The sequence below is a fragment of the Cupressus sempervirens genome, chromosome 5, assembly GCF_028749045.1.
Source record: "Cupressus sempervirens isolate cs-2001-9-10 chromosome 5, ASM2874904v1, whole genome shotgun sequence".
Classification (NCBI taxonomy): domain Eukaryota; kingdom Viridiplantae; phylum Streptophyta; class Pinopsida; order Cupressales; family Cupressaceae; genus Cupressus; species Cupressus sempervirens.
In genome coordinates, this window is record NC_143122.1 from 628864390 (window position 1) to 628891567 (window position 27178).

The window sequence follows — 27178 nt, forward strand, 5'->3', positions numbered from 1 at the left end:
AGAAGCTCATCCTCATTAGGAACATCAACCCCGTCAAAAAGGAAGAATCTAGTAAACAAAGGGGTAGAAAGATCTCAACCCAATCCAAAGGGGAGAAACTAGGAGACAAAGGAGTAGAAAGATCTTCCAACGAATCCAACCTTCTTCACTCCTACCACCTTCACTCTCGCCTACTTCATTCTTCTCTTTAGTACAAATATGAGTGGTACAATATGGTTCTACCCATGGTTGACATGTATGTGCCAAAATGGACACACCTAATTAGAACGATAATTTAAAGTGCATCACAAACAGGTTAGCCATATCCAACAAAATTAGTACTTTGACTTGTAAAAAATTGCACATACAACATTCATTAACGTTAATCAATTATATTGCATTATACATTATTTTTAAATGGTAATCCTCAAATTAATTATTTCTCGATTTTACAAGTTGTGGGACCAATTTTTATTGGATCATTATGAGGAGGTTGAGGGACTTAAATATGGTCGGCAGTTGATGGCCAATGTATCTTTTAAGGGCCGTTTTTTTTTTCCGGCTAATGTTTCGCAAAGTTTTTAAAACGTGCATTCACTTATTAGAAAATATTTTAGAGGTTAATCATCAAGTTTACCAAAATATGCACGTATTGGTAGTAAGTTTGGTCCTTGACTTTAATTCCCCATAGTACATATTTTCGAACTGGAACAATTTGTCTACCACTCAGTAATCCAAAATAATTCTGTAGAGCAAAAACATTTATAGACATTGAAGCATTAAGCAAATGATCTCTCCCCAACAAATACAAAATATAGAGGAAGCTATACAGAGTTTCAATGTTCACTATTCCCATCAACTCCATTAAAAGATTCATCCAGGCATTACGTCAAGTTTTCAGTACAACATTCCATGCAAACTAATTAAAAGTCGGCACGAGTGTACTTTCCGAAGTTTCAATTTTCTATATACACAATCTATCTTGTTGGAATCAACAGTAAAAAGGATACAAATCTAACAACAATAACATCCAGGTGTCCATTGCATCATAGTTGAGGTAAATGATTCAATAATTTATTGATCACATCTGAATTGTTGAGCTAGTCAGGTATGATAATATCAGACATCGAAGAGAATTTACATGACCTTGAACTGATCTAGCTAGTTGCATCTGATGAAAATATTTTCAAGATAATCACCTTCCATTAGAACTTTCCACTATACGTTATTTGGTAAAACCTCTCTCATTAAACCTGTTAAAAATATATTACCCTTAGATTCTTCTTGAAAAGCTGGCAAGTGAGCACAAACACTTAACGTCGCTAATGCACTAAGGTAGTTTATAGGTAAAAGACGAAAACCATTTATGCTATCATCAAAATATAAAAATATGGCTTGCCGTGCAAGGAGATTCAACTGACCATGAAAATCACAAATATAACCTCTATGCTATCTAGAAATGAAATGCTATACATCCACTGCAAACCAAGTTAATGAGCCACACATACCTTGTTTGTTCTGTTCTATTATCAGTTCATATACTAAATGCAGAACATGGCTATTTCTACTCTATTTAAATCTTTGGATAGAATACAGATAAGATCATGCTCCTAAGATACATCTTTTACAGGCTAACTGATGCCATTGACCAGAGGCTTAACTGCATTAAACAACCATGAGAAATGACATTTTATGCTTATCCCACTCTCTTGAAAAGGAGTTCATGATAAGCTTATGAATCACAGTAAAAAATAGATAAAATTTATAAAAAGAAAAGCATGACCCAAGGAAAATGTAGAGAGACACCTGCAGGCTGTGGCATTTGCCACCTTTGGATCTTGTACAATAGAAGCGATATACAGAAAAAATAGCTAATGGCTTGGAATCACATAAACGAAAAAAATGAGTCCTGTAGGATGCACCATTTACAATCCAAGGATCTCTAAGAGCAACATGAAATATACCCACAAAACAGGCAAGTAAATAGTGATTTGGATAATTATTAATTAGAGAATAAGGATGACTAATATCAGCTTCAATCATTACCTTTAAACTCTCCAGCTTTCTACGAAGATCTTACCTTTGAGCTTGAAGCCATATACTGAATTAATAGCCAAAAGGTTTGTGTTTTTCAAAACGGATTAAATAGTAGATGAAGATAACTTCTCCCTATCAGCTTCAATCATAGACTTAATATAATACTCTCCAGCTTTATATGAAGATCTTACCATAGGCCCAGATGCTACATAACGAAAACCCTGCAAATTATTGCAGAATAACATTAATACAAATTTATGCTTCATATCAAACAGCTACATGTTTTCTTTTTCTTGTGTGGTGAATCTTGAAATAGAGTGCACATCAAAGGTAATAACAGCAGAGATTGCATTATCCCACCAAAACGTATGCATCAATATCCTCTATTCTACAGAAAGGACATGACCTCTTTGTGAGCTCAATTCAAAGACAGCATGGATAAACATGACTACTAAAGGCTTTCTTTTCTTCTGTAGAACGTCTTAACAATATGAATATTTGTTTAATAAAATACAGTTCCATTTCAAGGTCAGTAAGAGCAGAGAGATTATATCATCCCATCAACACACAGCAATATCCCTTATTCTACAGAAAGGATACGATCTCTCCATGAGCAAACTACTTCAGTAACATAGATAGAAATGAATACTTCTGTATTTCCATGAACAAAATCTGTCAGTTTTCCCATTAACAAAATCTGTGCTAGCCAAGACTCAATGATATATTGGCAGAATAAAGGGTTTGTCATCATTAAAAATTCACGTTCAAAAAAATGATGTAAAGAAGAAAAATCTGCATACGATGTAGTTTTAACTTTTTCATATTGTTTCTGATCTAAAACTTCGTATATTTAGCATTAGATGCAACTTAAGGGTCTACCCACATGCTAAATTTTGCAATACAAATTATTAGAGGATATATCAGCACGCAATAGAGTTAAAAGGTCATAACTAGTGCCCAGAAAGAATCATGACAATGATTTGAACTTAGAGAAACAAAACACCGGCTGTAAACTGAATATAGTCCAAGTTAGAAATTAAGGTACAATAAGGTGTCAATAGAAAAATAGTTTGAATATTTCTTTTAGCTTCTTTTTGTTCAATTAAAGAGATTACCTGGTAGAACAATGATGACTGAGGCATCAAAATTTTAAATATTTGATTAGCTGTGACTGTATTTGAGCTTTGTGTGTGCATGTATGGGTAGTTAAACTGCCTTGGCAAGACCTAGAATAGGGAATCTGACATGCAGAATTCATTTAGAGATTAAACAGGAGGAGATCTTTTACATTCTCAACTCTGGTTTCAGATTACTTTTCTAATTGAATAGGCCTAGGTTGTTTTCAGGCTTCAGGGCATCATTAGTGTGGCAACTGATAAGGAGGCTGAAATAGTCTAGCTCCAATGTCCTCCACTCGATCTTCCTAAAACCCTTAGATCTCTCCTCGGTAACATTCTTCTTGGGTTCCCAAATATCTCCAGTGCCTCACGCAGAACATCTAGATTGTGATATTTCCAATGACCATATCCTTGAGTCAAAAACACTTACTTTTGGGTATTCATAGCCCTTTCTTGATGCAAAACAGGCCAAACAAAGAGAAACTGATCACCTAAAGTTGTACACAAAAATCTGCCATCAATCCAACCAGGTAGTAGACTGGCTTGATATTATTCCCCCGATAATATGACAGTGCCTTATTATTACTTGGTAATGAGGACACAAGTATAAAAGCAAAAGTTATCGTAAACTATAATACAAAAATGATAGCTTTCACCATTATCATAAACTGTAGTCACAAATTCATACCAAGTTCATATTTCTAGGTGATAATGTTTTTCCCACTCTAATTCAGAATTTTCAACTGGTCTAAATTTCGAGGTTGAAAAAATCAGACTCCACAATATCTCGGCCAGCCCAAAAAATTGGACAATCTCAGAATCGCCAGAAACTCCACAAAAAATCGGTAATAAATCAGCACTTTTATCAAATACTTGAGAATATATAATTTCTTACAATGATTTCAAAAACACACATATCCACCAAATTTGTAGAAGATATACTGATTTGACATATGCACCATATATTATTCAAAGTTTTGAGTTAAATGCACAGCTGCTAGCTTTAAGTTTGATTCTCCAGAGTTAAAATAGTCAGCAACTGCTTTATCCCCTATCAATTTTTCTTGATGCAACTTTCAGTCAAATTGACTGTTTTTCTCACTTATGGATATTGATACATTTTCTTTTAGTTTTCTTTTATCTAAGGGTGGAAATGTCTTATAAGTTACATTTGGCATCATACCTTTGTTGACTTTACCGCCAGTTTAAACTCTAATATTTCGTGTTATTTTCACGTTTGTTTCTGATAATATCTGGGTATGAATATGGAAAAAAATCCTAAGTTACCGATTCGTCAGGGACAGGTTTGGGTGGGGAATCCGATGTGGATGGGTTCTGGAATTGTCCGGAAGCCCTGTGGAAGCTGGCCAGAAGCAAGCCACGAGCTTCCAAACGCATCTGGAAGCCTATGGCTGGCTTTTGGCCAGCTTCCACGGGGCTTCCGGATGCATCCAGGAGCACCCATAGGCCCCGCGGCCAAAAGCATTCAGAGAACCCAAAATAACATCTTAAGTTGGACAATATGGATGTGTTTTAATTTTATTATTCTTTTAATTGATTTTTTTTAGGTCGTTTTTTGCTATGAAACCCTAAAATGACCCTAAAGGTGAATGTTGAAGCTTTCACAACTCATTTTGGAACTTTGTTTGCACCGACAACCACTTCTCATTTGGTCTCTAGTTTATATTGCCATTGTGAAGCCAAGTTCAGCATTTTCAAAGAGGATCAATCGAAGGGCGAGAGATGGCTTTCTCAAAGGAATTTAAATCATTCAAGGTAAGTGATCAATCCCATTTTTGAGTATTTTGATGAATCTTTTCAAGTTCTTGAAGAAATTTTTCAACTCTTTTTTCATTTTTTTTTTAAAGACATAAAAAAGCAAGTTCGGGTATCTATTTTAGTATTTCTTTCACTTCTTTCTACTTGTATGCGTGATTTTTATAGTTGTTAGGACCTAATTAAAATTTATTTATTTTCTGATAGAATAGGTTGCAAAAAACTAGGCAAGAATGGATGTCAATGGTAGTGGTAGTGCTAGTCAAAGTTCAATGCGGGGACAAGGAGGGCAAGGGAATGATAATTTCAAAACTGATATAGGTTCTCCTTTGTGGAGACATAAAATGCATATATCACAGGTTGCAGAAGGTGACTCATACTATTAGAAGTACAATTATTTTCAAAGTAACATAGGAAAACTTTTCAATAGCCTAGGTGAAGCTTGATTTTATGGGCCCTACAAGCAAAGCATTTGGAATGTGCAAAGGAAAAAATGGTACTGGGATGACTAGTGTAGAAATACTTTAATTTGTAAGAGAACAAGAAGCTACTGATGCATTGGTCAATAGATCAAAAAAAAGCTACTATCAAGGCCCATCCTCAAAGAGAAAGATGCATGCACTCACTGAACCAATTGTATCCTCCCAACATCCATTCTTGTAAGTACCTGTGCCAAGAGAGGATGAGGAAGAAGTAGAAATTTCAACCCGCAAAAGAGTCCAATTGCACACCGCATCTAAAATGGAAGCAAGAGATCGTGCTAATGAAGCTATTGCACATTGCCTCTACACGAATGAGCTTCCTTTCAAATTGGTGAGATCACCGTATTGGAAGGAAATGGTGGGGCAGTAAGCAAAGAATCACCAGCTGACTGCACAAGCCCGAGGTATGAAAAGGTGCGTAGAACTCAATTGCAACAAGAGAAGACACATATAGAGAAAGACCTTCAACCAATCAAAAAAATTGGAAAACTTCAGGCCTAACTGTTGTGTCAGATGGTTGGGAGCATACACGAAACCGGCCACTAATTAATGTGATTGTAGTTTCCCCAAAGGTGTAATGTTTTTGAAGGTTGTTGATTGTGAGAGGCAAGTGAAGGATTCCGAACTCATTTCTAGAATTCTCATCGAGTCCATCAAGATAGTGGGTAGTGAGAATGTGGTACGAGCAGTCACAGATAATGCCAAAAATTGCAAAGGTGCGGGTGCTTTGGTTGAGAGTTGGTATGACCATATTTTTTGGATCCCATGCACTGTTCACTCCCTTGACTTGATCTGCAGAAGATTGGCACTCGAATAGATTGGGTGAAGAAAATATACCAAGAGAGGGAGGAGATACAAATGTTTGTGACAAACCACCACATGTCACAATCCATTTTTAGAACATACTCCAAATTGGAGTTGCTGAAGTGATCATGCAAAAGATTGGCACTCGAATAGATTGGGTGAAGAAAATATACCAAGAGAGGGAGGCAATACAAATGTTTGTGACAAACCACCACATGTCACAATCCATTTTTAGACTACTGAAGGTAAATTAATTTTTTTAAATTACTATGTTTCATTGATTTGTAATTTAGTTAAAAATTAAAATTTATATTAAAAATTGTCAATTGACATATTGTTAACTTGCTTAGGTTGTTGAGACCCATTTTGCATCTCATACAATTGTTATGAGACGACTCCTCAAGGTAAAAGATGCATTAAGCCAAATGGTCAACGATAATCAATAGGGCATATGGAAGGCCTCAAATTTAGAAAGAGCACAACGGGTCAAGCATTTGCTCTTGAATGAGAGTTGGTGGGCTCGTGTGGCATATGTATTGGATTTCATCAAGCCCATCATGACTATGCTCCGCTTTGCTGATACAAATACACCTTTTTGGGGGATGTGTACGATGACATGGACACCATGGTTGAGAAGGTAAAACATTCTATACAAGCACATGAGAGTGACCCCACACAAAGTGAAGCCTTATGCAATCAAGCGGAAGCAATCATCCGCCATCACTAGAATAAGATGACTAGCCCATTGCACCTCCTTGCATATGCCTTATCACCTAGGTACTATAATGAGGAGGTACTTGATATGTCAAGTAGAGTTGCACCATTTACCGATGAGGAGGTTGCTGAGGGGTGCCACAAAGCTCTTACAAGACTATTCCCACTGGAAGAAATGCATGAAAAAGTAAGGGTAGAATTTGGGTTGTTTGCTTCAGGGTTAAAGCATTCTCCATTTGCACTAAAGGACCAAAATAGAATGGGAGCTATCACATGGTGGTACATGTATGGTCAACCTTTCGAGCATCTTCAACCTCTTGCAATCAAGGTCCTATCAAAAGTAAGTTTTTAATTTTGTTTTGTTTTAAGCTTTTATGTTTACACTTGCATTCTAGAATTTAGTATTTCACACATTCTTTAAAATGTTTTATGACTACTATCTAGGTTGCTAATTCTTCTGCTCCTGAAAAGAATTGGAGTACATACTCCTTTGTCCATTCAATGATGAACAACCGACTGGGCTCCAAGAAAGCTGAGGATTTGGTCTTTGTCCACACCAACTTGCGTCTTTTGTCACGTAAGAATGATCCTTACAAGGAAGGGGCAGCAAAGCTTTGGGATGTAGCCCTTGAGTGTGTGGATTTGGATGCAACACTTCATGATCTTACTACAGTCAGAGATGGTGATGATGATAGTGTGGCACGTGGTGCATCGAGCATAAGTGGAACCATGTTTGGTTCAAATCATCTTTCAGCAGTTGGAGATGATGATGAGAATGTGGAATTTCATGTGAACCTTATGATTCAAACACTAATGCATATTAGTTGATTGAATCTTCAATCATTAACTAAGTTTTTATTTTGTTGGAATCTTGAACATGACCTATTTGAACTTATAGTCTAAGACTAAACTCTTATGTTGGACAAGCACATATTGATATATCATATGAATTTTGAAATATCTTGAATTTTGATAAAGGGTTAAGTATCATTGTCATACTATCAAATGATTTGTTTTTGTATATTTCTTGCATTTTTTTGCATATATTATATATATAATTATGTATATATATTTTTAAATATATATATGTTTCCTCCCACATCTGCATCCAAAAAAAAATCCTCGCATCCTATATCCGCTTTCAGAATCCGCTCCGAAATCCGCATCTAAATCGGTAACTTACAAAATATCACTGGAGAAGTCAACAAAGATTATATCTTTGTTGAGCTTGACTCGTGATATATAGTGCTACAAGAGATATTATCGCGAGATTTTCAACTATGGACTGTCTAATACTATCGCTTCAAGATCTGAAAATGGAAAAGAATATGCTTGCCTGATCAAACTTTCACCTTCATGAATTTTCCACAAACACAGGATTTATAAATAAAAAAATTCTTTATTACACTGACCCAATTTACCTTACTTTCCAGGATTGAGCCCCTCTTATCAAAATTTCCAGCAAAAGCATTTTGTTTTATAATCATGACTTCCATCCTCCCTCCTTTGGTTGCAGTCTCTACTAATCATCTCCTTCACTGTTATTCCTATCTTTGCATCCTATTTGTTTCATTTATTTTGGCTCAAAATAGATCATACTCCTAAGTTTCGGATCATGCTCCATGATCCATCATTGGCTCTCTTCTAGCTCTCATCTTGATGATGGATCATGGAGCATGATCCGAAACATTAATGGTTAAAAAGTGCTAACACAATCAAATCTAGAAGATACTAATCATAGAATCAACCAATTTCCATTCCCATAAATATATAGTGTATCAAAAGAATGGTGGGATGGTTTGATCAATTTTGTACCCTTTCAAGTTTCAAGCAGCCTAAGAAATGTATAATCTAGCACTGGCTATACAGCTGACAATTTGTACCAGTCGGCATGCCATGCCATAACCATTTATACAATCCCCATCAAATCAACTATATTGTACCCCTTCTGCCATCTATGACACAACGACCAATAGTAAACAACTTTTCTGAAATCAAGGGACGAGCCTATGTTATTATATCTTATGTCTCACTACAATAATTTTAAACTTATATCTTTCATGTTTCATGAAATTTTATGATTTTATTAGAGTTTTATCCACACCAAATTTCTTGAACTTATATATCTCGTCACAAAATCAAATAGAATGTAATATTAGTTTTTTGTAATCTAAACTCAAAGAAAAGTTGATATGATTATTTAATTGTTAATATTATTTTTATTGAACACTAACTATCTAATTTTAGTAGAAATATTATTCGTATATATTAATAATTAAAAATGTATTTGATTTTTAATTAAGAAAAATAGGTGGTTTTTATCTTCTTTTTTTCATACTTTTCAAATTATATGAAGGTAGAAATGTTATTGGTGTATATTTAATAATTATAAACATATTTGATTTGTTAATATCAAAATATTATTCTTAACAGATCTTGTTTAGGATTTGGGTTTAATATTAGGATTATGGTTTAGAGTTCAAAGATTTACAATTATTATTAATAGTTTTTTTGTATTTTTGTATTGATTGGCTTAAACTTAGGACTATAAAAGACTTTATATTTATGTCATGTTTAGGGTTATGGTTATGAAATCTAAATTTTCTAATATAATAAATATTTTAATTTCTAAAATGAAAATCATAAAACTAACAGATATAATCATCAAATTGTGATATTGTTATCAGGATTAATACTGGGATGGGTGACCTCCCGGAAAGTCATGGTGCTTCACCTTTGTGAGCATCACCTAGATCCAATGAGTACTAAGTTAACCATTTATTCTCATGAGATACGGTCCTCATAAAACATGGGTCAATGAGTTTGACTCAAAATCTACACAATTAAAACCTGATAGCAATATCACAATTTGACTTGATGTGGAAATATCTCCTACTTATCAATTGATGAGCTAAAGGAGCTTTCTAATGAATGGTTCATAAGGCACAACACTTGGTGAAGGTTTTGCAAATGGGGTTGCAAGAAGAGTGGGTTTAACCATGGCGGAATCCCTATATTTAAGCAATGATCAAGCAAGAGTAGTACTGGGATGGGTGATCTCCTGGGAAGTCACAGTGCTTCACCTCTGTGAGCATCACCTAGATCCGATGAGTGCTAAGTGTTCCATTTATCCTTATGAGATATGGATTAATGTGAATCACTACTCATGAAACATGGGTCAATCAGTTTGACTCAAAAACTACATAGTTAAATCCTAATAGCAATATCACAATTCGACTTGTTGTGGAAATACCTCCTACTTATCAATTGATGAGCTTAAGGGGCTTTCTAATGAATGGTTCATAAGACACAACACTTGGTAAAGGTTTTACAAATGGGGTTGCAAGCAGAGTGGGTTTAACCGTGGAGGGATCTCCATAGTTAAGCGCACTCAAGCAATGAGAGGTTGAATGATTGTGGGTTAACTGCCACTGGGTCTGATTTCTTTGCTCAGTTTTCTTGTTAAATGATCTTGGGACTGTGTTGTGCTCTGAACTCCATTCTCCAAACTGGATGAATTCAATTGCTTTGTTACCATTTGATATTGGATCATGTGTCCAATCACTGACCAAATTATTTATTCACTTTGCTTCAAAGAAAATAGGAACATGCCCCCCACTCTTTTTCAGGTGTACACCATACCAAGGACATTCTGAGGACACAAGAACACCTAAAAATGTCCTCAAGCCAACCCCTAACCCTCACTGCTGTTAGGAAACATAACTGAAATGTTTAGGAAGCTTCAGACAGCCAGCCATCCTCCCTCTAAAACAGTCAGAAAAAATTAAGAATTTAACCAGGTTCAATGGAAAATTATAAGACTATCTTCTCCTATGGATTACCATGTCACACTCAGCCCTGTAGTACATATACCTCAATGTCAAACATAATGGATAAGCATGAAAAATCCAGCGGAACAGTTGGAAGATTAAAAAAAAGCTCGTTAATTGTTTGACCTTTTGAGGAGCAGCAGCAGCAATAGTAGAGGTACATGTGCCTTTTTTCTTATAACTTTTATTCCTAAAGTTTCAAAGGTTCAAATTTTTTGCCCCCTTTTTGGCATTTTCAGTTTGCAACTTGCACTTCATTGTTTTCATAAAACGACAGCATGAATACCACCAATGAGAATAATGAACATTAAACAATTGGCATGGAAAAAAAGAGTTTCAACAAGGGGTTCATCAAGGTGGTTGAGGTAAAATAGACTATGACCTGTTTGAAAGCCCTTCCATTCTTTTGAGACCTTATGCATAAGGCACATTCAAAGCCTCTAAACCTCTTCTACAGTTTCTAAACAGTATTAGACAAAGATAAAGAGAAAAATATGGACAGAGCAATTTAGACGTTGTCATCTATGCAACAATAATTTTGCTGGAGCTACAGCACAATATATAGTTACCTTTTGGGTATTACAGGACAAGGGACTAAGATTTGTCCAAAGATAACCGCAACAAAGAAAACAGAGGTCAATATACTGTTTACAAACTAAGTTGCACGGGTACCTCACCCCCCCCCACCCTCCGCACCAAGAAAAGTTCAAACCAGTTCGTAGTTCTAGTCCGGTTCGGACTTGGTTTGACCAGGGTACTGTTTTTGCCGTGTAGGTTCGATCAGGGCGAACCAGCACCAAAAAGTTCGAACCCGCAGTGAACCGGACCCCGCGGACGGTTGGGAAGTGCTTTTTTGGGCAAAAATTAAATGTTTTTTGGTGTCCACAACCCTAAAAGTTGTTATGAATTGCTTTGGTTGGCCTCTCATTATCATTTTATGTTTCCAAACAAGGTATTTTGTCAAATGTTTTGAATCTTTGATATTGAAGTTGATTGAACTAAATGATGGTTTGATCACTATGATTACAAGTTTAACTGTTTATGATGTTTTTGTTGCTTAAATGTGTTTATGCTACTATGCTACATCTAATTTAACTCATGCTTCATAAATATGTTTGTGTGTGTGTGTGTATATATATTTATTTATTTATTTATTTATTTATTTTTTACATGTTTTTCTACTAACGAACCCAAACCACTTTCCAAAATTTTGATGAACTTGCGAACCGGTTCTCGAACTTCGAACTTGGAACCACACTCGAACTGGCAACTTAGTTTATAAAGAGCAAACCAAAGTCTAAGAATATGCCATTACTAGTGGAGTCTACAAAATCCACTATGCCATCCATGGTTGCCAGAATGGCCAGCAGTGATATTCTCGTAAGACTAAAAAGAAGACTAATGGTACTAAGAAGTCGAGGCCTAGGACAATACTGAAGAGCACACGATTATACTGAGAAGGGGGGGTGAATCAGTATAATAATGATTTTGCCAATTTAAAACTTAAATCCAAATAGTTAACTTCAAATGCTGAAATAAACAATTATGCACATGAACACAATAACAAATGATTTACGTAGAAACCCAATGCAAGAGAAAACCATGGCAAATAAATGCTTTCTTATACAAATTGCTCCTTTACAATGGTCTGTAGGCTCCAACCTACTAGAGGCTATGACCTCTCAGTTTGTGAGCACCGATCCACGGAAGCTTTGACTCCCACACTTCTCAGGCTCCGACCTATTGGAAGCACCAACCCCCATAGCTTGTCTTCGTGAGCACCAACCCACTGCACACAAACTTCTCTCCACCTTTGCACTATTGCTTACTCAATTGATGATGGATGCTTATAATTGCATCTTTATCTTCTCCAATCTGATAATTTTTTCTTTACCAATTCTTTACTGTTCGTGCACACCTTTCACTCTTATTTTTCTTCCTCAAGTTAGCTTTAAAATATATTTCTTCATCAACACATATTTAATATATGTATATATATGCATTAATCGTATCTTCAATATATATTCTTCAAAATGAATCTAAAGTCTTCTTCATATTTTTGCTGCCTTACTTCTTTATATCTTTTCTCAACTCAGATGTTTCTTTCTGACTGCATATATATTTTTCTTTTTAAACATTCCACATCGCTTATCATATACTCTCCTCTATTCCCAACTCGCACTCCATATTTAATTGATGGTTCTAGTTGCTAAATAAGATAGCCATCACTGTCAAACATGCATTTCTGTTCCTTTCAATCATTCTGTACATTCCATTAGAAAATATATGTCACTGCAATATATTCGAATCTGTCTTTAAACTTCATCGCTTCAAGCTATCATTGTTGTCCAGGTTTCTTTCATATCATCTTGTCATTATAATTGTTGTTTAACTAGAATGTTTTACTTTTCACCTGCAGTCCTTCCATCACTGTATATGTGTGTTGTGCCCTCCAAACAGTGTTATCTTCGATGTCCTTTATCTGTAGTTTAATATTTATAAAGTCTCTTTATGTCTGTTTGAGGGAATTGTTTCATGCTGAGCTTTTGCTTTTTATCTTCATTGTTTCCCATTCATAAGGTCACTGTTTCTAACTAATTCTTATTACATCACTGCATATTGAAGACCTTAATATAAAGTACTCAAAACTTGAATAGATAACGCTGCCAGCCTGGGAGTTGTATGATCTCTATAATGAGTTATTTCCATCCTTTATGTACTATATTGTTCACTATCAATTAAGAGCCTTTTCATACTTGTACTAATTCTATCTTTGCTCTCTTCTATTTACTCTTCTCCTCTGGTCATTAGTATTGTATGTCTTGTCTATATGCTACCTTCTTTATAATATGTAATCTTCTGAAGATAATGGTTTATTAATAACAAAGCTGTAATGATGATAGCTCTCTCATAATTATAATATAAATTTATCCATAATTTTCATCTCTGATCTTATAACACATTTTATATTTGCCATCAATGACAATTTCTTCTTTGTACTTTTGGCATCAATGACAATAATTCCATCAAATACCCAATCACATGAGATAGTAGCTAAGTTCTTTGCCCAAGCCATCCCATTTCACATGGCATATTCTTCCTATTTGAAACAACTGTTTATAGTTGCAACTTTTGTTGGTCCCTTGTTTACTTCCCTAGAGACATAAACAACACAGTAGCCACTTTTATTAAAAGTACTTGAAGGAGAATTTGGTGGTGGAGAACAAGAGGCAAACTTGGCTGAGGATGGGCTACTCTATTATCATGAATGGGTGGACAGGTGGACCAATGTTAGACATCCACCACTCATCAACATCAGTCACATGTGCAACTAAATCTTATTTCCTTCGAGTCATCAATTGCTCAAGAAGTGCACCAATGCAAGCTTCCAATGTCAGATTTTGCAGGAGGCCACTAAGGTTAGTTTCTCAAATACTCAAGTGGTCACCATTCAGCACATCTGCAAATTAATTGGCATAATGAGAGTTGCCACGAACACCTTTTTTTAACCACATACTGTTGAAGCACGAACAACACATTGAAAGAAAGTGAAGATAGTGGCAACCAAAGTGATATGTGTGTGTGTTCTTTTGCAACCACCACATTTCGCTCTATTTAGGACTTTCAAGAAAGTATATCCTAAAACCTACGGAGACTAGATGTGTGTAATATCCCTAACCGGATATTTTCCCAACTTCTCAAATAAAATCTCAGAAATTTCTAAACAAATAAATTCATACAACGTATTTCAGATTTCACCAGCAAAACTTCATTAATTAACCAAATAAAAATAAGTCTCAAGATGTTATTGCAATAAATTTCCAGCAGAAATACATTCTTAGAAATATAAGTTCAATGAAGATCTTCAGCAAAACGACCAAGAAATCCAATCTGGCAAAACATAATCCAGCAAGATTGGATATGAAAAAATAAACCCGAAGAACAATGTGAAACACTTGCGCGATGTCTCCAAAAGACAATGGGTTTTCGTCCACTATCCAAGATCGAGGTTTTCGGTCCTCTCACCTGCTGCAAGATGAAGCTTTCGAAAACTCTCCAAGAGAGAAAATGATATCCAAATTCATAAAACCAAGTATGCCGAAATAAGCTCCTCCTTTTAATCACAACCTAGTGACCCTTCAAATTTCCTCTTCTGTCTCTTACTTTCCTTTTTAAAATAATACTTTCTCCCACTAAGGAAATAAAGTGCCCTTATTAATAAATTGACATTTAATAATATAAACATATTTAATAAAGTCACTTTATTAATAAACCAATTAAATCTCCAGGCGTTAAAATCACTGATCATATGGACTCAGATAAGCCATGTGTGATAGCTTGTTCAAAAGGTCTTGACAAGACACTCCTAGTCCAACACCGAAGTGCCAAGAATACTGAGCTTGCTGACTTACAAATACTAGTAAGTGTTCAAAAACCCTGCTGAAACAACCCCGATTGGCCAACAACTGAAATTGCCTAGGCCAAAAACTGAACTAATGCCAAAGAATACTCGGTTAGCCCATGGGACCAAGGCAAAATGGGCTAAAGGCACAACGAAACTCGCTGACCTAGAAAAGGGGACATGACAATGTGCCAATTACTTATTTTGTTAAATAGGATGTTTGAGGTGCAAGAGCCTCTACACTTGATGATGGCTAGTCCAAAGTGGGGTAGATGACCCAATATAAACAGTAGGGAAAAGTCTGAAGCAAAACACCTTGTATAACAATTACTGGTCCGCAGTGACATAGGAAGGAAAGAAAGAAATCGACCTTACACCAACCTTAAATAGAAAGAGAAACATTAATAAAATAAGAGAATTCTAAATTTTTAAATTATTAGTTTATTAATGTTTGGGACTTGTAAATTATCCTTGATGCTGTATTCGCATTGACTTGTCATTTGAGTCTAAAACCTCTAATTTTTTGAAATTTTTGTTTGTCGATGAGGTTGCTCGTTCATTTCAATTATCATGCAAATTATATACGACAATACAAATTCTCCTAGTCTTGGAAAAATTTACATGACATTTACTAGCATGCTTGGTTAGAAGAAACAAACAATTCATAACAAGGGCCCTACTTGGGAATATATAAGAAGCATATCAAGCTCATTGTGTTGTGGTGGTATAACATTGTAAACAAACTACATATTGCAGCCTATGCTGTAAATCCCAAAATAGTGTATATCAAGGCCTGGAGTGCCTCCTAAGGAAGAAGAGATGAAAGAAAGGTTAATGGAGGCCTTTTAAAAGATGTATTCTATTAAGGATCAGGTTCAAAAGCCTTTCCTAAGGTTTGTGGTTCAAGAATCTGAAAAAACAAAAGCAAGGCAAAATAAAGCTGCATTAGCTCAATACAACCCTATTGGGCGAGGGACATGGCAAGGCAACGATGATCTAGACTAGGGAAGCTTGCCACTCACCACTTTTCATGGACTGTCAGTTCCTCTACTGGAAAAGGGAGTCAGTCTGTATACAAGTTCATCCACTCTATCAAGAGAGTCGAGTTTACCTATCAACAAACAGAGAAGGTGGTGGTCATGTATGCTGGCTTGTGATTCTGAAATCAACAAACTCCTAATTATCAATAGATTTCGTCTTTACAATGGAATGTTGATCCCAAAGACGACAACAAAATGAAGACAAGGAAGAACATGAGAGATTAGCGGGTGTTCCATTAGCTGAGGAAAACCTTGATAATGGTTATAAGTCAAGTTCAAACTCTAGATTTGATTTAGGTGAAGACAAGCAAAGGGTGTGGCACAAATAGACCTTATGTTGTCTACGTTTTGTCATTTTGTTGCATCATGTATGTGCATATTGATAATGATAAATCAAAGTGAAATTATTCGATGTTGAAACTTTGTGATGTACAATGCATGTGAATTCTCAATTGAGCTGTGACGTTTCATAATATGGTTATATAGTAGGTATGCTAAAGGCCTTATCATATGAATATTTGAAATTTTATATATTTTAAATGTCTTGTGCATTTTATTTGTTGTCTCATAGTGTATCCTAAAAAGGGCCTACCATCCTAGAACCACATTTCCTTGTTTCTTGTTGTCCCCATCCTAGAAAATTCGTGGAACAAAGTTTTGTTTTCACTTGACCAATGTGTGGTTGAATTGGGGAATACATAAGTGTGCTTGAAGAAGCATTGCCAACAAGAAGGAACTTGTCTTCTAGCTCTAACAAGAGAAAACATTATAATAAATTCATTTCTAGCTCTAAAAAGAGAAAAACACCATAACAATCCATGGCAGTGTTGGCTTTCTCTACCGAACATATCCTTAGCATCATTGCCTCTCATTCTAATTTTCATCCCTCTACAATAAAAATACAATGGTGTGCATATTTATTTCCCTTGCGCTTATTTTACCTATTGGTTCATACACCATGGAATGCTCTAATCGACATACAGTTGTCTATTTACTTCATAACAATTCAGATAATGAGATGTCACCATTCTTTTTGTAGCATAATTCCTCCTTTATAGTTTGTCAAGTCTCTGGTGAACAACATTGCTGTGTAAAAATCAAAGCATTGGGGCAATGCTTTAAATCCAGATTCATTTCTTCCAGGCTCAAAGTATCTTTTACAGGATTCACTCATTATGATTGAATGGATGATATTTAATTTTACTTTTCCCTAAGTCACTCTTAAATTTGATTACATTCAATTGTAACATCAATGCAATTGTATAAGGGATTATCCTTGATTCCTTGAGGCAGACTTTCTCTGATCTGCAGTAAAAACCTACTTGTAGCTTATAACTGTAAGCAAGAAATTATAATAAACTAAAAGAAGCAAAAATAGGAACAGATTGGAAAAACACATATTTCTAGGCTCGAGTACAACACAAATTCTCATCAAAGGTCATCCTCACCCAATGTCTTCCTCTTTTATGAAGACTTCTTTTCTGCCATCAAATATGGCGACTCTGAAGATCTTCATTTCTGTTGTGCCTTAATCTCTAACGTGGATTGCTTCCACAGATGCAACATCATAGGACCTCTTTAGTAACAAGTTGCATTCATCATCATTGCATTCTTTAAACTCTTCTCCTCTCCCATACTAATCATCAATGTTACCCTCCACATCCATTGCAGCTTGTAAGTTTTCCATAGCTTATTGCCCTACAACAGATGATCAAGAGTCTCATTTTCTCACCATCTATTGTTACACCGTAACAGCTTCTGGCATGCTCACACTATCACACCCCTTACATTCATTCTTCACAATGTCATCCTCTTTTATGAGCACTTCTTTCCCGCCATCAAATATATATGGGGCCTCCAAAGGTCTCCATTTTTGTTGTTGATTTATCTCTAATGTGAATTGGTTCCACAATAACATCTTAGGCCGCCTTTAGTGATAGGTTGTGTTTGCCTTCATTGCATTATTCAAACTCTTCTCCTCTCCCATTGTAATCATCAATATTTTCCCCTTCTTCGAGATAACACAGCTCAACATCTTCATCCCACTCATCCTCTTCATCTTCATCCCATTCATCTTCTCCTCTCTCACAAACTCTTTGCAAAATACACTTAGAGCCTTCTATTCACTTGTAAGCCTATAAACTCCTCAAGGGACTTAATATTTCCCTATTCTAGCAATTGTATCTCTTCACTAATTATAGAATTTGGCTTCCCTTCCTAGAAAAGATCTTGTTCATAAGGTGAGTATTTATTCCCGCCAAACTATTTCACCTTCTCAAATCCCTTGAATGCATTCGTTATAACTTTTTTTTGTGCTTTCCATCATTAATTGCCACATACTAATTCATCATCCACCGTAACTTCTCCAACTCAAACTCCATTTTTCGCAACTTTCTAACTTAATCTTTTGTTTGCTCCTATCTCTTTTTCACATAATGGATGATGGAACAACTCCACCTCTACGTTGATAGTCGTAGCCACAACTCTCTTTTGAGCTATTTAGAACATTTTTCAATAACAGATAAGGCTATCCGATTATCTTTATTGGATAATGATTCAAACTTTCTCTAATCAACAGCAAAACCTGCATTACAAGACTCATCTAGACTGAGCAAGTCAGGAAGCGAGTGACCATTAGCAATTTTAGGAGACTTGACTGTCGTGTACTCGCCAAACTCGTTGATTCTTGATGCAAAGACTTGACAGCAACTGGGTTTGGAAAAAAAAGCAAAAAGAAATATTAAAAATCTACTCTCACAATTTCTTTTGTCTTATATTCACCCCCTACAACATAAAAGCAACTTCATTTCATTCCAAGCCAAAGGAGAAGGAATAAAGAGAGTTTTGAGCTGAAATTAAATTGTCTTTATCACAATGTCACAAACCATAGTTAGAAGGGACCCTAGACATTTGTTTCTAGTTATATGTATTAGAATATTAGAATGTTTCTTTAATGATCATCTTAGTCTTTAGTTTATTAGGTAGTTTCTATTGATGTCTTTAGTTCAAGATTGTTTTAGAAACATTGTCTTTGTAAATCTATATTAGGAGTTTATATCTCCTCACTATTAAGATAATATCTTATACTTTCTATAATAGTCAACTACTTGTCTGTGGTCTGTCTTTCAGTCTAGATAGGAATGTTTCCTATCCCGTCTCTTTTTTCTTCAGTCCAGATAGGAATGTTTCCTATCCTGTCTCTAGTTTTGTTTCTAATTCCGTCTTCAGTTTACGTTGTTTCTTTTAGAAACGTCCTTGTAATTCTTTATAAGGAACACATTTGTTTCTCTGTTTAATCAATCAATCATCCGGAAATCCGTTAATCTGCCAACTCTTCTTGAATCTTGTAACATGGTATCAGAGCTATTACTTAAATTTTTTTGAAAAAATTTATAATTTCTTCGTGAAATTATTTGTTTAAATTTTTTCAAAATTATTTCTGTTGAATTTCTCTAAAACCTGCTTAGGGTTTTCGGCCTAGAGAAATTCCCGAACTCGGGTCTGCCTGTGTTTGTTCAGCACACTCTAGCCCCATTCGTCCATGCACATCGATCCTTGAAGAAAAATCTGCCATTTTTTATCAAGAAATCTGAAGTTTTTTCAAGCTTTTTTCAGCTAGGGCCTTTTTTTTCGAAACACTAATTTTTGGGGTCGAAAAAATGTTTTGTTTGCAGATTCTTGGTGGGTTTTTCAAGAGCTCAACTGGGTTGTCGTCCGTTTTTTCTGGGTGCCTCGATTTTTGTGCCTCAATTTTCGAGCCAGCGGATCCAGAAAACAATAGCAGATTCCTTCTGGGTTTTCCGAGCTCTCTTCTAGGTCATTCTCTAATTCTTCTGGGTCTTTCGTATTTTTGCCTCGAAGAATGTGCCTTCACAGATTTTCACAATTTTTCATTGAAAAACGTGCCATGGCATCTCTGACAAATATTCTGCTCGAACATAATTCCAAATTCAATGGTCACAATTATGGAACCTAGAAGCAGAACATCATCGCAATCTTCGAATATCGAAACACCGATCAACTTGTTCTGGGTGTTACGCAGCGTCCGACTTCTCCAGGGCCTGATCAAGGCGAAGCTGCATTTTTCGCCTTCTGAATCTATTTCTATTTTTATGGTTTTGTTGATTTTCTCCTCAAAAATCATTTCAAGTTGTCTGTAATACGCAAGGTTGCATGAGATTCTAGGTTTGTTGATTTTCTCCTCAAAAATCATTTCAAGATGTCTGTAATATGCAAGGTTGTGTGGAATTCTGGGTTTGTTGATTTTCTCCTCAAAAATCATTTCAAGTTGTCTGTAATACGCAAGGTTGCGTGAGATTCTGGGTTTGTTGATTTTCTCCTCAAAAATCATTTCAAGTTGTCTGTAATACGCAAGGTTGTGTGAGATTCTAGGTTTGTTGATTTTCTCCTCAAAAATCATTTCAAGTTGTCTGTACTACGCAAGGTTGTGTGAGATTCTGGGTTTGTTGATTTTCTCCTCAAAAATCATTTCAAGTTGTCTGTAATACGCAAGGTTGTGTGAGATTATGGGTTTGTTGATTTTCTCCTCAAAAATCATTTCAAGTTGTCTGTAATACGCAAGGTTGTGTGAGATTCCGGGTTTGTTGATTTTCTCCTCAAAAATCATTTCAAGTTGTCTGTAATACGCAAGGTTGCGTGAGGTTCTGAGTTTTACCGTTTTTTCCACAAAAACGAAGTTTTGTAATTGCAACTTATTTTGAGTCATAGCACTCTTCTAGCAAAGCTTCTTGGTTTCAGCATTCTGTAGATCCAGGGAGGGTCTCAATTATCACAGAATGTTCCAACATCCGTACGTTGACCATTAAGGGAGGGTATTAAGATAATATCTTATACTTTCTATAATAGTCAACTACTTGTTTGTAGTCTGTCTTTCAGTCTAGATAGGAATGTTTCCTATCCCGTCTCTTTTTTCTTCAGTCCAGATAGGAATGTTTCCTATCCTGTCTCTAGTTTTGTTTCTAATTCCGTCTTCAGTCTACGTTGTTTCTTTTAGAAACAACGTCCTTGTAATTCTTTATAAGGAACACATTTGTTCCTCTGTTTAATCAATCAATCATCCGGAAATCCGTTAATCTGCCAACTTGAATCTTGTAACACTCACATCAATTTACCATAACATAGTATCAGAGAAGGTCAGTGGGATTTCATAAAATTTAGCAGATTTTTTAAGAAAAAAATCAAGCCTCTTTTGATCTGGAATTTTTTCCAAAGATTTGGTTTTCAGTTTTCATAAAAAATCGTTAGATGTATTTTATGAAACTTTTGTAGTTCGTCTTTCAGGGTTTTCGCTGGAAATTGCAAGCCTAGTTAAGGGTTTTGATTTTGCAATTTCTTGGTTGCAGCAAAAGTCTCTTATTTTTTAGAGTTGCATATTTGTTGCATGTACTTGCATATGCTTGCATGTTTCTGGCATGTGCTGGTTTACCATGCGAAGTCTCGCGTTTTGCCATCCTTAAAAATTTCTAATGGGTTTTCATAAACTTTTCTCTTAAAAAATTTTCTAATTGATTATCATAATTTTTTCCCTCGAAAATCTTCTGATTTTGTAATTTGCAAAGTTATGCAAGGTTCCTTTGTGGGTTTATAATTTTTTTCTCAGAAATTATCTAGTGGATTTTACCATTTTTCCTTTAAAAACAAAGCTTTATATTGTCCAATTTTTCTTGATTTTCACCTCAAAAATTATGCTAGGTTTTGATTAATTATTCACCTCAAAAATCGTGTTGATTTTTTTCAATTTTTCTCCTAAACAAATCACACCCTTTTGCAATTTGTTTTGGGGCATCGTGCTCATCTGCAAAGTTAGGAGGGTTTGTCGATTTTTCCTCAAGATTGCACAAGTTGTTCTCATTTTTTGTCTTTGTCCCCAAGGAAGAGCAGCTTCGTTATCCAACATCAAGTTGGATATTTTGTGATATTTTCTATTCAAATGTTTTGTTGATTCTAAGAGGGTTAGTGGCAGACTCATCTCAGTGGAAGAGTCAGTGGAAGGCTCTTGTCTTTTGTTGCAAAGCATCCTAAAGAAAGGGACGCCCTTATCTGTTCATTTTTTGGAGGATTTTGGCTTCTTGGTCATCTACATTTTGCAGATCCAAGGAGGGTCTTAGCAGCGGCCAAATGTTTTAAAGGTTTCGTGACTAAAAGACATCAGTTAGACAATGACCATTAAGGGAGGGTCTTAGAATATTATAATGTTTCTTTAATGGTCATCTTAGTTAGTCTTTAGTTTATTAGGTAGTTTCTATTTGTCTTTAGTTCAAGATTGTTTCTTTTAGAAACGTCGTCTCTGTAAATCTACACAAGGAGTTTTCATCTCCTATGTTTAGTACAACTATAACAACATCGATTTACCATAACAATATGTTATTGCATCATTCTTGAGATTTATAAATTGTCTTTCTTACAATGTCTTGAACACCAGTTGGAAGGAACCCTTTGTTGGAAACAATCTATTATTACTCTTGGGCAAAAGAAGGCAAAGATAAGTTATTTTCATTGCAAAACAACATTTCTTGGGGTAGGCATTAAGAAATTGAAATATCATCTTGAACATATCCATGCCAAAGTGTTAATTCGTGCTCACGTGCCTACTGAGGTTAAATGTAAAAGTGCAAATTCAATTAGAAACCTTTCAATATGAAAAAGAAATAAAAAGAGGCAAAGAGAGGAGATGGCTGTCATTGGTGGAAATGAAAAGCGTTCTTCCACTCTATTTCATCCATTTTCAAGTGCTAGTAATGCTACTGCTAGCACTAATGGCAGTGGCAGTCAAAATGTTAGCATTGGGTCTGGATTTCATGCATCTTAGTCAGATTTGTATATTTTGCCACATGCTATTTTGGATACCCAATAGACACTTAAGAGCATGGATTGCAACATAAAAAAAAGGATGTAGCTTAAAGAGCAATTGGAGACATTTGGTTCTATTGCACCAATCGATTCCATGTAGCCAAGTAATTTTTTTTTGTTTGTTTTAAATTTATAGCTGTAATCTTTGCCTCTAAATCCTTTTATTTGGAGGTATGGAAAAATTCAAATTTCAAATCTCCCTTTTACAATATTTATGTTATTTAACTTATTTATGTTAGGTCCCTTTTATTGGCAGAACATGGTTAATGCCATTACTATTTGCAGGGTAGGATTCAAAGCCCCAAATGATGAGGAGATAAAGGGCCCTATTTTGTCACAAAAGGTGGCTGATGTGAAAGTCATAATAGAGGAGCAACAAGAGATTTGGAAAAAAAAGGGTTTCCCAATCATGATTGATGGTTAGATGGATAGAATAAATAGATCATTCCTCAATTTTCTTATTTTTTCCTCTTATAATTGGACTTCCTAAGATACATTGATATAGTGATAAAGATTTTTAATTTATGCTTTATTGAATCCCTGATTTTCTTTCTTTCTCAAGTGGCACAGTATTCATCAAAACTATTGATGCTTCGGGAATAACCAATAATGTTGAAGTCCCATGTGAAGCTTTGGAGAGACTCTTGGCTGAGGTGAGTGCAAATGTGATGCAAGCAGATACATATAATGCAACAAATTATATTGTTGCAGGTAGAAAATTGATAGATAGACATCCATCATTGTTTGGACTCCTTTGTTGCTCATTGTCTTGACATCACAATGCAGGATCTTGGAAAAGATTCTATGGATCAAAATATACAATAACACATGGGACCTTGGGCTAATAAGGCAATTCACAAGGCTAAAGGAGATGGTTTGTCCTAGAATAACTTGGTTTGCAACAAATTTCATCACACAATACAATCAAATTTCAAGCGAAGGGAGCTTTGAGGCACATGCTAGTTAGTGAGGTGTGGACTTCCTCATCATTGCTAAGACTACTACAAGGGCTGAAGTAGCAAATTGGATTTTTTATGAGCAAAGCTGCTTGGTACAAACCACAAAGAATGTACAGTTAAATCCAATTCCCCATTATAGTTTGTTCATTTTTTTTGTGCACACTTATCTTAATATTTCACAATAACTGCAATTCACAAAGCTTGTGTGTCATGTCCCCAACCATAGTGTAGTCTCTCAGGTCTACAATTGGCCTATTTTTGTTGCTTCCCGGTAAGCTAAGGTGCTTAACTCAGCGGGGTGTGGTAGGGGGTTACAATATGGAAGTTGTTATTTCTTTTGTCTTAGAGTGCATATCATTGTTAATGCTTATAAAACCATATTATGTCCCTTTCTTCCTTGGTCGGTGTCAATTTATCTTACTTGGCATTAAATGGGATTTGGAGGCCCTGTTCAACCCTCCAGTCCAGTTGTCACGATCCTAGTGGCGGGGTGTCGTAACTGAAACACATAGGCCTTGTTGTAGCTGCAATCAAGTGAACATTTTTATTCTACTCTCACTGCCAAGTAACACCTCCTTGCAGGCTATTAACAAGTTGACCTGGAGAGGAGCAGCTCATTTGAAATGTTTTGGAAAACCAATTTTTTTAGGTGCGACTTGCAGAGGGAACTCTATGCTTTGATTTAGAAGCGACATCTTTCAACTGCCTGTGTTTGGACAGAAACCCAAACCTTTTTGAGAAGTGTCGAGAAAAACATTTAGGCCCTGCTCAATCATTTTCTGGAAACAGGATTGATTGTTGTAGTAAGGTGGATTTACTGGAGCAGATATATTTGCAGTCACCATAGACTCTAATCATCAGTGGAGTCATCATAGGATAAGTTGTGAATGTCGATAGTAAGATACTATACAACTGGAGTCAAAGGCAACATCAGAGGCATCTTTCCTACTCTGAGACTCAAACAGTAACTAACTGAGGATTCACAATCCAGGTTCTCATTTTTTATCTCAACTCTTATTGAATCTCTGACATTAATGGTTATAGAGCTATGTATGAATTATAAATAAGAACCGTTAAGAGTTTACACTGAAGTGAAAATAGAGCTTTTTTCCTATTACTCATGTCTTTACACTCTCAGTGATCTTGAACTGCCATTTCAATTGTTTCTTTCATTCCAGTATGAATATCTCTGTTCATTGAATGTTTATGCAAGTTTCTGGTTATTACCAAATACTCTTCAAGATGGCAATTGATTTAAATAATTCATCAATAACAGCTTAGCCCCCTAAAAAGTCCTTCAAGGGATCAAAGGCTAATATGACATCTTCAAATCAGGACATAGCCACTCCACCCAAGTTGGATTACGAGTCCAAAAATGAACTAGGAAGGAAAAAGCTATGCTTCACATGCAAAGAACCTTGGACTGCAGATCATAGGTGCCTTGGAAAGTGTAAGGTTCATTTAATTGAGGTGGTATCTGATGATAAAAATGAGGGACATCTTCAAATCAGGACATAGCCACTCCACCCAAGTTGGATTACGAGTCCAAAAATGAACTAGGAAGGAAAAAGCTATGCTTCGCATGCAAAGAACCTTGGACTGCAGATCATAGGTGCCTTGGAAAGTGTAAGGTTCATTTAATTGAGGTGGTATCTGATGATAAAAATGAGGGTAACAGATCTAATTACAGCAATGAGGAAGGCAATCACGAGCAACACCAGGTAGAGACAGTTGAGGGACAAGTTTCCAACCAGCCTCCTACAGTTGGCCACCCTCTCAGGAGTACCTGCAGGTGATCTTATCCTCCTGAAGGGAGTGGTCATATGGCAGCAAATGGTTTCTTTAGTGGTTACAGGGGCTACACATAATTTTAGTAGTGCCTCCATAGCAGCAAAAAAGAAGTTGCAGGTGAACACAATTCCCAAATTCAATATTAAGGTTGTTGGTAGGGATTTACTTAATTGCTCTAGAATGGTTCCACAACTTAATACACAATTGGGTAGTTACACATTGATTGCAAATTTTTATGTGATTAAGTTAGGAGGGATGGATGCTATTTTGGGCCTACGGTGGCTTCAATCTCTTGGCAGGTACACTATTAACCATGACCAGAAACAAATTGAGTTTATGAGAGGAAATTAGCGGGTCATTCTTAGCGCCATGACTGACAGGTGTCCCAGGATTGTTTCAGCTCATACCATGGAGTCCATATTGAGGCATGATGATACAAAGTGGGCAGCACATTGCTTTGTTTCCACTAACTCCATTTCAGATTTGGGACAGCAGCATCACGTTGGTATACAGTCAGTGTCAGGTAAGCACAAGGGTATTTTCGGTGGCATTCCCCTAGGTATACCTCCCGACCAAGGGTTTGAGCATGTGATAGAATTGGTAGAGGGTGCGAAGCCCGTCATCACTACACCTTATCGTATAAGAAGGAATTGAGCATACCATCAAGGATTTACTAGCCATGGGACATGTTAGGCCGAGTTCAAGCCCATTTACTTCATTGGCGGTTTTGGCTAAAAAGAAAGGGATGGGACTCTACGGATGTGCATTGATTACAGGGCTATGAATAAGAGGACTATCAAGAAATAGGTACCCCATTCTTCGCATAGATGAGTTATTGGATGAGTTACATGGGGTTGCTTATTTTTCAAAGATTGATCTTCGTTAAGAATACCATCAGATTCGAGTCTATAGGAGGATATATATGACACAGCCTTTAGATGCCATCACTTGTCACATTCCAATCATGTATGAATCCACATCTTTCATAAGCAGTTGCATAAGTACGTGCTAGTAATGTTTAACGTTATTCTAATATTTAGCAGAATGTGGAAAGAACACAATAACATCTAGGTGAGGTTTATCATGAAGCATCACTCATTATTTGCCAAAGAATCCAAATGTGAGTTTGGCTTGACAGATATCTTATACCTTGGGCATGTTATTAGGGCTAATGGGGTCAAAGGCTATCAAGAAAAGATACAAGCTATACTAGATTGGCCACCACTAAGAAATGTTTCTACTTTGAGAGGGATTCCTTGGGCTATGTTCTTATTACGGGAGATTTGTGAAGGGGTTTTCTCATCTTGTGGCACCACTTACCGATCTCGCAAAAAGGGGTTCTTTTAGGTGGTTAGAGAATGTAGAAGTGATATTTG

General features: G+C 36.0%; 1 protein-coding gene across 3 annotated transcripts in view; it reads right to left on the bottom strand.

Annotated features, from left to right (window-relative positions):
* Nucleotides 1–709: 709 nt before the first annotated feature.
* Nucleotides 710–27178, bottom strand: part of LOC149557469 (lipoic acid synthase 1) — a 61447-nt gene continuing 34978 nt past the window's right edge. The window contains exons 4-5 of one of the 3 annotated variants that reach the window (XR_016364882.1): nucleotides 2060–2237; nucleotides 710–1232 (exon numbers count right to left, since the gene is read on the bottom strand). Coding sequence is in view for 2 of the 3 variants with exons in the window: in XM_089832124.1 (XP_089688250.1) it covers nucleotides 2121–2237 (117 nt within the window). In the remaining variant the exon portion in view is untranslated. Of the gene's footprint in view, nucleotides 1233–1518; nucleotides 2238–2547; nucleotides 2668–27178 lie in introns of those variants that run through there. The other 2 variants (XM_089832124.1, XM_089832125.1) reach the window with 2 other exon arrangements.